Source organism: Notolabrus celidotus, chromosome 12 (genome assembly GCF_009762535.1).
Source record: "Notolabrus celidotus isolate fNotCel1 chromosome 12, fNotCel1.pri, whole genome shotgun sequence".
Lineage (NCBI taxonomy): Eukaryota > Metazoa > Chordata > Actinopteri > Labriformes > Labridae > Notolabrus > Notolabrus celidotus.
This window is the reverse complement of record NC_048283.1, coordinates 17,915,012-17,928,628: the sequence shown is the minus strand read 5'-3', so window position 1 is coordinate 17,928,628 and position 13,617 is coordinate 17,915,012. Positions and strand designations below refer to the sequence as shown.

Sequence of the window (13,617 nt, the reverse complement as noted above, 5' to 3'; positions counted from 1 at the left end):
AGGTGCATCCATGTGTACCTGTTTGTGAGCATGGTCGTAGGAATTGATGTGGTTGTCAAACTCCTGGTGTCTGAGGTACTGCTTGTGACACAGCTCGCAGTAGAAAAGAGCCTTCAGATCCTCCGCTGAGCAGCCCAAAGCCCTCTCTGCTCGCTCCTGCAGAAAAAAAGACAAAATGAGAGAGAGAGTGAGTTGTGATAGAGGCGTAAACAGACAGAGACATAAAGGGTTAGGGGGGGGAGATGGAGAGCAGGAGGAGAGGAGTTGGAGGGTAGGGGGGGTTGAAGGAATGGCAGATTGTTAGCCATTTAGAGCAAATCTGCATCCCAGAGACATCAGCAGTAATAGCCTCTACATGTGCTCTGCATAAAACTGTTAAACGGCATCCCATTAAAGCACCCTGCACTTTCTGCTGCTGTAGCTGGAGGTTGGACAAAGGCATTGAAAGCCTGTGCTCGTGGCAACTTGAGCCTGGGGACACATTTAATACAGCCACTATAATAAAAACCTGTGTTTGTACTGTAATGGCAAATCGTCCAAAGTTTGACTGCAGAGAATGGCCATTGTGCACGGCGGACAGCCAAACAGGCAGAAAAACTGCACAACTTTGACTACCGTGCAGCAGCAAAATAGTGCATGTAGTGGAGAGGAAGTACCGGAAAACAATACACACATACAAAAGTATGTAAATAGAACATGGGCGGACAAATACACACACACACACAAGTTCTGAACAAATGGCACATGGTCCTCAGGGGATAAAAAGCTTGTCCACATGCTTACATCAGCCAGAGGGTTTTTGGTCCTAAGACATGCACACTGTACAATAGATGTGTGTGCTTGTGTGTTGAGGGGTGTGTGTGTGTTGAGGGGTGTGTGTGTGTGTGTGTGTGTGTGTGTGTGCATTCATGCCATGCTCTGCTTCAGAATGTAATTTCCCTGAGGCTGGGGGCTGCCAATAAACACTATTGAATTCTGTTCTACACTGACATGATGGGAATTTAATTTGAGGTTGTCACTTCTTTCTCTCCCTCTCTGTTTCTTTTCCGTCCCTTTGTCCACTTCCTGGCTCTTTCTCTCTCCCCTTCCTCTCTTTTCTTGCCATCCAAGCCTTTCTTTCCTCCTCTTCCAACTTGCACATTCTCTCCTTCCCTTTATCTCCCCTTTTATCCCCTCTATTTGGCGGTTTCTCCCTTGCTGGCGTGCTCCTTTTTCTGTTTGGTGAGCCCTGGGTCATGTGGTGACAGAGTCTATTGGCCTCAATTTGCTTCAGTAATATGCCTGCACACCGAAGCAGAGGTGAGGGGGAAAGAGAGAGCGGGATAGGAAGGCTGCAAAGAGGAGAAGTGACCCCTGTGTGCCCTCACAGACACACACGCACCAACACCTCAGTAGTATCATTACCACAGCATCTAATAGTCCCTGTTGTGCATGCCATCAGTTTCTATGCCTATAAATGCTACATCCAGGTGAGTCTGGTTTCTACTCAGAGTGAGTGAAGAGGAGTGGAGGCTGACAGGACTCTGTTAAGGCTAAATCCACAGAAAGGTAACTAATATATATTGATCTTGTGCTGCTATGTGTGTGTGAGCATGGTATCGATCTGCCTCGCAGGCTTAAGTCACGACCAGGAAATGATCCAATCACGGAGAGCACCCTTCCTGTGAGTGCTGCTGGTGTGATGAGATTGAGATAATGAATCCTGTGTAATTGTCAACCTTTGGGCTTACACAAGATTACAGCAGCTGTGTGAGTGCCCGTCGACTCACACTCATTATACAGTATGTGTTTACATGTGTTTATGTTTGTGTGTACTCGCCTTTCCTCCCCCTAACCCTTTCTTCTCACTTTCCAGAGACTGTCAAAGAAATTATTGTGAACAAGGAAAAATGTCTACAGAAAGATGGGAGTACGTACATGAGGGAAGGTGTAAATGAATGAAAGCAGAAATGTGTGTTCATCTGTGTGTTTTCTGTGTGTGTGTGTGTGTGTGTGTGTGTGTGTGTGTGAACTCAGAAGTCATTTGTTTATGTCAGAAGGAATCTTGACAAGCTGTACTGCATTTTCCAGCAGAATAGTGAAATCAAACATGAGAAGCTTCATTTGCCTCAAATGTACAGACCTTATCTGACTCCTACCCTTACACACCAACTCAGAATGCATAGAAGCACACAAAGAAGTACATCCAGCACAAACACACACATTTATGCATGCACAGTCGCGCTCAGTCTGTCAACCTGATACAGCAGTACTAAATTAATCTAGACCTCAATTTACCTCACTAGCATAAATCTGTTTGCAGAGAAAGCACAAGTGATATCTGCTGCAGCCCTGAATAGACAGTGATTGTTTGCATGATTATGTGTGTGAGTTTGTGCGCGGTTCTGAATGTGAATGCTTTTTTTTCTCTCTCTCTCTCTCTCTCTCTCTTTCTCCTCATGCTTATCCTCAATTTGTGGGAGAAGTGCCATGTTATCCCTCTTCATAGCTGAAATTATGCCAACAAATAAGAGTGTTTATGAGCCATAACCGGGGTTTCAGACACACACACATGTTATTCAATGTCTTAAGCTTGTGTGGAAATGAACCGGTCACGCTTAAAGTGTTTTTACACACGTGGTCTGTCAGGGCTTGCGAATGTGAGCGTTGGAAACTAATGATACACAATATATTCATGTAAAAATCCTCAGGAAGAAGAAGAAGAAAAAAAACTGGGTCCTCTGAGAAATCTCTCTGAGTTTCTGCAGATGGAAACTGGGGGCACCTTTCTGATGCAATCACCCTGTCATTGCATTCGTACCTATTTGACTGCCCTCTTGGTTTTTTGGATGTTGGATTTTTATAGCACAAAAATCCCAACTGTGATCCTTTTAACTGCAAGTTTATTGCACACAGTTATTGGGAGTTCAGATGAGCAGAACCAAGATTTTTTTTATAATCTTCTGTCTGATAATTTTAGGATTAAAGTCTGCTGATCTTCACAGAAATCAGTAAACATTCCATAATGCAGTGTCGTAGTACTCGAGCACTGATAACTCAGACTTGGGCTTGGACTCCAGCTTTGACTGTCTTGATGGAGACGACCTATTTGATTAAAAGTGTTTTTTTTTCTTATCTAATAAGGTCCTTATGATCTGTTCAGTTTGGAGCAAAGGCTTAAGTGTGTTCACCCTCATGCGCATATACGTGCTGTCTTGTTAGCAGTAGTTGCGCCCAAAAAGGTGCCACAAATTGTGTGTTTAATTTTCAAAGATTTTACAACAAGTGCAAGCAAGAGCAGTGTAAAATGTTTTAGAACCATTGAAGAGAAGACGGGAACAACCTCAAACTTCAACAGACATCTGTCCAGGAAGAACCTAGATAAGTAAGTGAGATGCTTAAGTATACGTGGACTGTTTTGTTACGGCCGTCCAAGCAACAATGTTGTACAGGCTCAATAAAGGAGACCGTAACATACAAAGAGAACAGAAGGGACGCCACTCAAAGATGCCAATCAAAACCAAAGCTTTATTTGTCAGCGAGATCCCCTCCCAAATTAAAGAACCAGTGAAATCAAAAGAAATCAGGGAAAATAATAAGGGGCTGGAGACCCTGCCAAACAGAACAAAAGATGGAGAGGTGCTGGGCCAGCCATGCAACGGACTGTCGCTCTCAGCACCTAACCCTAAACTAACCTGGAAATTACAAGACACTAAACCCTAAGGAAAAAGAAAACCAATAACTAGACTACCGGAGATCCCCAGACCAAAATAACAGAACAAACAAACATAACCATATTTGTAACCACCAAAAACACGCACCACAACAAACAAATGAAGGACAAAGGAAAACAACAACCCAAACCCTTCCTCAGGCACGAGCCCTCCGCTGTGAGAGAGTGACCAGCTCCCTCTGCCACTCTTTTCATACCTCTCCCACTACCTGCGCGCCAATCGCACCCAGGTGCACAGCCGGCAGAGAGAGAGAGGCGTGGCCAGAGAGACACAAGGGACAGAACCCTTAAGGAGCCGTACATAACAGTTTATTACTGTTAGTGTGCAGATAGCTAACGGTAAAGTTAGCCTCTAAAGTGACTCAGCCACTAGGTCCAAGATGTTTGGTTGGTTAAAATTGGGTTAAAAAGCAAGGATTTTCTAAGTGTATTAGACACCTGCAGTGGTCCCAGTCCAGCAGAAACAATGAGTGCTTCTCCCCATGCACAAAATATATGAAATGTATTTTCTACCGATCAAAAAATGTCCCATGCAGTCTGTCCAGATTTATACAGAACACTAGAGTGAAACAGTGGTCTTCCTTATATATAAAATTTAATTGGGACTCAACTTCGACTAGGGATTTTATTTCATGTCTTGGATTCAGACTTGAACTCTGGGGACTTGAAACTGGACTCAAATGCCATTCTGTGTTTGTCACTAACCTAACTCAACTTTTTACAAGGTACAGAAAAGTAAGGCTTGATGTACTTTATAGTCCAACGCTGCATCTGAAATTTTGATCAATCATGTGATTTAGTTTGCTAAAAAAAACACGTGAGATAGAATGTGCCTCTCTCCTGTACAAGACCATCAAATCTGAAGCTATACAACAATGCATAGGCTGTAATCAAATTCAGAGGCAATTAATTAAAGCATAGAGCGATTTAGTATGATTTAGTCTGCAACCATTGGCATACATTTTTGGCATGCACTTGGCAAAATGCTGGCTGCTGAGTATCTTGTAACATGGCAGGGATATTTTAACCATAAGCCATTACTCCCAACAACACAGTGAGATAAATCCCCAAACAACAGGCCATAGATGGATGCTGCGATAACCATGGGTTTCACTTAGTTGTGGCAGCAAAATGTGCTAGCATCCTAGCACAGATTTTACCATGATGTCTCATCAGAGTGAATCTTTACACCCCTAATATGGGATATAAGGTTCAGCCAAAAACTTGGTATGAATTTGTGCTAAACGTTTGTTTGTAGAAAGTTATAAAGAAATTAGATAATATGCACCAATGGAGCTGAATGGTGGGTTTAAAGGGTGCATATTCACGCAAATAATACAAACAATGGGAATGCAATTTGCAATTTTCAACTGCAATGCTTTCGTTCTAAAGTGACTTTGATTTAAAGATTAGTTTTTATGTGGTGATGAAATAGATTTACATTTATACTGATCTCTCTTTCTCACCTACAAAACAAAAAAGACCATCAGCAGCAAGATTGATGAGCTCTATATGATCATTTTTAGTGCTGGTAATAACTGCTGTTGGGTATGTGTAAGACACAGTTACACAGTTACAACACACTGCATTAACCACCTTTGTCTGATGTTTTCCACAGCAAAGATTCACAGTTAGTGATACATTTGACATAAATGAGGAAGCAGGTTGAGGATTTCCATTAGAGAACACGACTTTAAAGAAATACAGAGTGAGGCCTTCAAAGAGATTCAAGGTACCGCTTTGTCCATCAGGGTGAACAAAATGAACCCTGTTACAAAAATCCCTCACAAAATAAAATGCACACTGTACTTTCTTTTTTTTTTTTATGAAGGAACAGTATTTATTCTAATTCTGAGGACTAGACTTTTTTTTTCTTCTTCCACAATATGTTTATTGACATTTTTTTTTCATTAAGTCAAGAACATAGACAAAGACTCATTCAGCATACACACACAAAAAAACAATACACCCGTATCAAAATCAATTGGCAAGTGTGCAAATTAAATTAAATTAAATTAGCCAATTGTGATTCCCACAGTTTCTTTTAGAGACAGCACCACGTTAACATCCCTGATGATAGCCATGTATGGCTCCCAGAGCTGAATAAAATCTCTCTAAGTTCTCCTTTGGCAATGTATGTCAGTCTCTCCAGTCCAATGCTGCCCGAAAGCTCCTCTATCCACATTTTCAAAGCTGGGGCGTCCATACTCCATACATAGTGCTTTAGCTCTTCAAACCTGAAGATGTCCAAAGTCCAGAAGCCTGGTCCGTCCTGAACTCTGCCCAAAGTCCCTTGGATATATTGCACACTGTACTTTCAATAGTTTGCTGTTTCTCTGCTTTAAAAAATGACAAATCTCTTATAGTTTGTGTTAAATATGTGAATGCATGTGACTCCCATTTAAATCTAAGTGCCACCATTGTTCATTTCAACAGGACCTTGATAAAAAATGTGATAAAAACACGAGCAAATATTGTAAAAAAAAAAAAAAAGCATTAATACTGAATAAGACGTTATTCTGCTTATTTTAATGTTAATGGTTATGAAGATATGAAAAACAATGCTATTTCCATATAAAGACTACAGATAAGAATAATCCATAGCAACTTAATCATGTTAATTGCTGTTCAATTTTCCCATCATTTGTTATGATTACAGCAATTACATGAAAATAGTGTTTAGCCACTTATACTGTACTTGAGCTAAATAGTTCCACTCGTCTCACTGGTCACCTTCTGGCTGGTTGTAATTAAATATTGAACAGCATTTTCATGGATGGCCGGACTCAACCTAGAGCGAGTGTGAGGGAGGACTTCTGGTGCCAGCAGACTTTACCGTACGGGCACTCTGACACAGCATTTTCAGAGAGGGTTGCTTGCTGTATTTGATGTATTTATTGTTAAAGTAACAGGATAGATGGATGGGATATATATCAAGGAGAGATCTTTAAAACGATCAAACAAGTGGGCTTTCACTGTGGTAGAAAAAGGCAGTTTTATCTGAATAAAGAAGCAGAGGGGATGAAGAAGCTTATTTACTTACAACATGAACTGATCGACACACAAAATATCAAATTTGATCTTCAAGTACTACAATAGTTTTTATTTTTCCTAAACTTGTGTATGGAAATAGACAAAGCAATATTTCCTTTCCTCTTTTAGCTCTTCCTTTTTGGGCTTTCATCAGTATGTGTGGAAAACTAAATGTGAGTGGTGAGCACTTGAGTACTATAGCTTGCAGCGTTTTAATTCGTGCCTCCTCAGATCTATTAACCATGCTGGCTCGGACACACTGAGATGAAACTGATCAGATGTGATAATTGTTACCAGGACTGCAACACCAGTTTTAATTGCAAACTTGGTTCAGTATCAAATTCAGATCATATCCAAAGTAGCAAAAAAAATAGGCCATAATAACATTCAGCAAGCATAATAAAATCCACAGAGTGAGAGGAAGAGAGCCCAGTAGAGAGATTAATGGTAGTAACAGATTATCTCTGTTCAAATATATTCACATCTACTAAAGAGAACTTGTACTGAAGGGAGGAGAAAGTGCATGAATATGGCTGACTTTTTTATGGAATCATAGTTTAAGAAATTGTGGAAACGAATAAAAACACTTAGCATTATTGACTCATATTGCCACGAAACCTTTATATAAAATTATATACATTACTAAGCACCACTGGTGATGGGCAACAACTGACTCACAGCATGCTTCCCCCTGGGCCATGGTATTCAGTGTGCGTTATGCAGGCATTTCTACTGTTTTATATTTTTAGAAAAATTTGGTAATATTGTACACTAAATTGGAAAAGATGTGAAATAATACACACATCATTGTTACAAAGACAATACAGTGTTGCATTATATTAATGATCATTTAAAGAGATATTTTAATTTCCCAAAATATAAAAATTACCCATTTATTTGTAAATGTGTTTTATCTCAATGATTTAAAATAAGCGTACAAATCTTTCTGTCTTTGGTCAAAATATTGTCTCTGTATTTTACTTTCCAGGAAGCAAAAGAGGAGAGGAGAGGAGAGAAAAGAAGAAAAGAAAAGAAATGATAAGAGAAGAGGAGAGGAGAGGAGAGGAGAGGAGAGGAGAGGAGAGGAGAGGAGAGGAGAGGAGAAGAAAAGAAAAGAAAAGAAAAGATGAGAGGAGAGGAGAGGAGAGGAGAGGAGAGGAGAGGAAAAGAAAAGAAGAGGAAAAGAAAAGAAGAGAGGAGAGGAGAGGAGAGGAGAGGAGAGGAGAGGAGAGGAGAGGAGAGGAGAGGAGAGGAGAGGAGAGGAGAGGAGAGGAGAGGAGAGGAGAGGAGAGGAGGTAGGAGTGACATGGGGACAAACAGTGAAGAGGTAAATGTTTTTGAATTCAGAGAACTTCTAATTGCTACTGTGCCTTCTGAGAACAATTCAATAAACAATTCATAACTGTTTATCAAGCCCAATTAAGCCTTTAATTATCTTCTGCTATAATTATCACTCTAACTTGGCCACTGAAACTATTGCATTTGTGCTAAAAACAAATTCCGTAAATCTGTTTGTCTCCTGCTCTGTCCCCCAGTTTCAGTCTATTTACACATATGTGATGTCTTGTTTTCTTCTCTACCGGTCTCTGAAGAGGTCCTGTGATTCTGTCTGACACACGTTTGTTCACACATACACAAGAGGAGAGTCTGGCAGTGCGACAGTCTGATGATTTCTGGCCATTCTTCTGTAGTTAATGACAGCTGACCTGAGGGCTAAGATGCTTGTTACTGTAATGACCTGCAGATCTCAGCTTCAGACACGCTTTCGCACACATGCACACACACACAAAGACAGGCTGCCAAACCTGATATCTGAGTGTTAATGAGGTGACATTTGCAGCCCTAATGCATCTCCCCAGACTGTCTTTAATATCTCTCCACGGCCAGCTTACACCCATTTATTCATCTGATGTGTGTGTTTTCACGTGCAAGCATGTGAAACCATCTGATCCTGTTTGTAGATCTTTGTTCGCTCCAGATCATTAAAGCCAGACAACAGTACCGCTTTGATAAGTACATGGAACAATGGTGGCTAAAGCCGCAGATGTGTCCACTACGGATACAGTTGTTATGCTCTTCATGCAGCCAAAAGAGCAGATGTGTTAGCACCAGTGAGCTACGTCGTCTCACAGGCTGCCAGAAACCAGCTCTGCAGAGGAAACACCACACAGGTTGAAATGATTCAGAATGTAAGAATGCATAGTGGTACAAAATGTGCCCCCAATCCAGACTCAGGTGGGTCCTGACTCATTGTGTTTCTGCATGGACTGCATGCTATCTTAAACAGCAGCCTCTTCATCATGAATCACCAGTGTCTGTCTAACTCTTATCTTTTTACTTGTGTTTTGTTCAAACTATAACAAAATGTTCCATCTCTCTGTGACCTTTAAAAATGAAGCAGTGTGCAGGTAACAAACAGAATAAATAAATGATGAAGGCATTAGATTTGCTAATTCATCCAGCGCTCCATGTTGCCGTGTTAAAATGAGGACCGCTTTTCCCTGGGATTTATCCTTAAACTGACAGTCCTACACCCGATGTTTATTTTACATTTTATCTTAAATCCTGTTCTTCAGTCTGGACTGTTCCCCTGTGGGGGACTTGGATAGGCCAGATCTATCTCTCTGCATTAAAACACTTTTTTCTTTTTATTGTATTAGACCCATACTCAGTTATTTGGCATTTTAAATGGAACAATAACCATCAGTTAAAGTGCATACTGCTGTCTGTAAAAGGAAACCTGATTTAACATTGCACTTAGAAGGGGTTGAGGGACCCATGAGAAAACAAGCTACAATAATAACTATCATGGCTGGTACAGTGGAAGCTAAAATAACCTGATTCTGAGTCCCTAGATACTACAGTCGACCCATCATGCAACACCTCAGCAGAATGATTTAACAAACAGTAACTACGGATGTTGGAACATGATTGCAATGAATGCAAAAATCTGCAGTACCTCAGGTTTCCACTTGAGACTGCCTGCAAAAGCTGAGGCACTCCTATCAGGTCCCATGTAAAAGACCAATGTCACCAAAAGACATAACATTTTTTAAGATGTGTATTTTTTTTTTTACATCTTTTGAGGTGTAGGCCATAACTATGGAAATTGAAATAGAAAAATGCTTGAAACATTTTAGCTTACATGTAATAAGTCCAGAATAAATAAACCTAAATTGACCCTTTTAAAAGTCTATCTTAGGCAATATATGCCTTCCAAACCAGCTAAATGCAGCATAAAAATCTGGGCAATGTGACAAAAGAAGAGTCATGTTAATTTATCCACATCACTTCATTAAAAATAAAAATATTCAAAATTTAAAATAAATTAAACAAAAATGTATGTCATGTAAAACTATTGTATTTGTATGTAGGGCTTTCCAATGTACATTAAAAAAATGTTGTAACATTAATTTTATTTTGAGTTATCCTCATTGAACCATGATCTGTGAGAATTAAAGAACACCAATGGACCAAATCTTGATTCAAATGGTTAGAAATGGAGTTAAAAATTAGATAAAACAAAAAGTGTATTGGGATTTTGGGGTTCTGACACTTTTGGATAATTGAATATGCCCCTGGTCAAATTGACCTATAGGAACATCATTGCTGTTCCAGAGAAACGAACATAACAGGAGGGTTAAATAACTGATGGAAAATATTGCACTTTTTCGCAGTATTCTAAAAAATTGAGCTGCCTCTGTAATTAGACAAGACATTGTATAAATTTTGCAAGCCTTGCAGTCTTCATCATGATAAGTGAAGCCCAGGCCCCTCTAGTTTTAAGGCTTCTAAATCCAAATCAGATTTAAAAAAGAGCCATGCCTTGGTGCTAGTTTAGGCAGGCATCTTGTACTGGACTGATTTCCCATTCTCACAATCACCTGACAAACTATCCTTTGGTTTGGGCTGTTTATTTAAGCTGCAGAAATTCCTGTGTCACCCTCTGCCCTGTGCCAGCACTACACCGATACTGTTAGCCCTAGTATCCACCTGCAGACTCAAGCTAAGGGATTTAAGATGTTATCTCCCCTCTCATTGCTGTTCTTGTTTTATGAGGCCTTTTGCGACAAAATCAGTCATCAGTCAGGTAAGACATGCTCACTCTTTCATCTTAAAAACACATCAGTTTGTTCATCTCTAAGACAAAGATCACTACCTTTCTTAGAACTTGCCTGATTCTCAAACAGAAATATTCAAGTTTTAAATAATTCGCTCTGAATGAATATGAACACTCATACACACTTGAAGCTCAAAACCAGCATTTGAACCAGGAGTCTTTGTTTCCTTTTAAATATAATCTGCCAGGGTGCATAAAAGATACGGAAAATATGTCACCATCTAAATACTTGAGGCTGCAGTAAGTGCTGCTTTTATGCTTTGTTAACAGTAAATAAACAGTGCTGTGCATGTAAAAAAATAAATGAGCTCTAAACACTTCTGTAGTCAACTGCAGTAGATTAACAAAAAGAGGAAGTTTAAAGGCCCTTAGGTCCAAAAGAAAGAGAGAATGCCATAGGGTAGCATCCTGACTCCTTATATAATGTGTGACATATCCCAGCCATCTATAAAAGAAGGTGAAAAACAAGAGGAAACAGTGGTGAAAAGACCAAAAAATAACTGCATTGTGTTTATGTAGGGCAACAGCAGGAAGCCTGTGGCACGGACAAATGGCACCACTCTCCTGTTCAAGTCGTAAATCTCTGATTAGTCGCAAGGCCCGACCAAACGATCACTCAGTGCGCAATCAAAATTTAATTCCCTGTCTATCACAATCAAGGCCAAAGAGTCCATCCACCCTCCCTCTCCTCTTCTCTCTCTCTCTCTCTCTCTCTCCCTCTCTCCCAGTCAACAGGGCTTACTTATTTTCACATAGTTATTCATGTACTGCTTCATGGATCAGTCCTACAAGGCCACATTTAAAATCCATCCACTTCTCAACACCCTCCCTCTCCCCTCTCAATCTTTCTGCTTTGGAGTAACTCCGAATACAATGTTGGCTCGGCCTCTTGCTCGTGCAATACAAGTTAAACTGAGTGCACGCACGCACTCGCGTGCGTGCACACACACACACACACACACACACACACACACACACACACACACACACACACACACACACACACACACACACACACACACACACAAACAAAAAGCAGAGGACTTTTTAAAACATTTTCTGCACTTGAACAAACATGACCCAAAGTTGGTTTTTCAGCTGGTTTGTGGATAAAAACTCGTGTTGGGTTGGATCAGGACAGAAGCATGAAAGCGTGCATGCGAATTCCTAAAATACCCGAGCGCTCTACAAACTGTGGTCTCCTCTGTGTCTGCTAATGTATTTTTATGATCCTGCCACTCACTCGATGTGCTCCTCAGGGACTTGAATTTTTTTTTCCAAAGCTGGAGGTTTCCTTCTCTTTGCTCTTCACTCACTCAAAGAGAGCAAAAACCAATGTCATAAAGGAATCAAAGGAATTATCTTCCCTTTCCCACATATGAATGTGATTACACTTCAGTTTTCATTTTGTTTTACTTACAGTGTTTAGTTTCTCTTTTAATGCTTCTGCTAGATTAGAACATAACATGAAAAAAGCATTGGAGTGCCTGATTGCTGAGATGCAGCCCTCTCTTATACTTTCAACCTCTCCACCACCTTCACTCCACCTCTCATTCATTTAAATCTTTGCCTCTCTTGTAGTCTTTTGTGATATTTTAGGAGCTTCTCTTAGTTCCTCTCCCAAATCTGTTACTCTCTTTCATGCATTAAAAGCACTTGTCAGTTACATGTCCTTCCATCTGTGTGCCTATTACAGAAGCTTCTCTCTTCTCCCACTAAATGTCATCTCAAGTATTGAAATGCTTTGCTCTCTCAGCTGGCAGAAAAAATGGAATTACATGGACCATACTCTTCTGACATTTAAATTACAGACACAACTGAAAACCCTGCATGGATAAATTGATGTACAGTGTGTTTAAACTGCTACACACACACACACACACACACACACACACACACACACACACACACACACACACACACACACACACACACACACACACACGAACCCACAAACCATTATGCTATAGAAACATAATTTGACATGCAGTTACATGAGCTTGAAAATAAAAAAAATCTGAACACAAACATCGTACAGTAGATAACCTTTAGAAAAACATGGATGCAGTCTTAGTGACATCACCCTCTGGTTTCCAGAGAGGCTTTACGCAGCCCATGGTGGCTGTATTAGAAATGCTGACTCTAAAGGCTGATTTATACTTCTGCGTCTCCCCTACGCAGCAGGGGCTGACGCGGACATGAGCCCCACATACTTGTGCGTCGATGTGTCCGTGTCGCGCAGCAATTCTCCGCCGAAACGCCTGAGGGCGGTGCGGTCTCTCTGATAGCCGGTCGCCTGCTTCCAGTCCCGCTACGATCTCTGTTTACTTTTCCACATCGATTCAGAGCGTGTTATGTTAATCTACAGCTGATACACGTTGCTGTTTATCATACAGACATGATTACATGAAGAATAGATAGTTCCCGCTAAATCCGTGAGGGCTTAGGGCTGTCCCACTGCCAAATCTTCAAGTGTGTTAGGGATCTCTCATTGACTTTTTGAGCCCTTTATGCCCCCTTTCTTTAAGTGGGCATATTTGCAGACTTAGCATAAGCAAATTACCTATAGTTCATAGCATTGTGACGTGAAACACGGGATTCCCAGGGGAAGCCAGGGAGCTTGGAAGGGTAAACGAGCGCCTTAGCATGAAATTTTAAAAAAGTGCAACGGTAAAAAAGAAGCATGAAAGTTGCAATGAAATTACAGGAACAAAAAGTTTGCCTGTAAGTACAAATATAGAAAACAAGTTTA

General features: G+C 40.5%; 1 protein-coding gene across 1 annotated transcript in view; it reads right to left on the bottom strand.

Moving 5' to 3' along the window:
* The window catches only part of LOC117823305 (G patch domain-containing protein 8), a 43,462-nt gene that overhangs the window by 14,810 nt on the left and 15,035 nt on the right, over window positions 1-13,617 (bottom strand). The window contains exon 2 of the mRNA XM_034698450.1: window positions 19-156. Coding sequence (XP_034554341.1) covers window positions 19-156 — 138 coding nt within the window. The remainder of the gene's footprint in view (window positions 1-18; window positions 157-13,617) is intronic.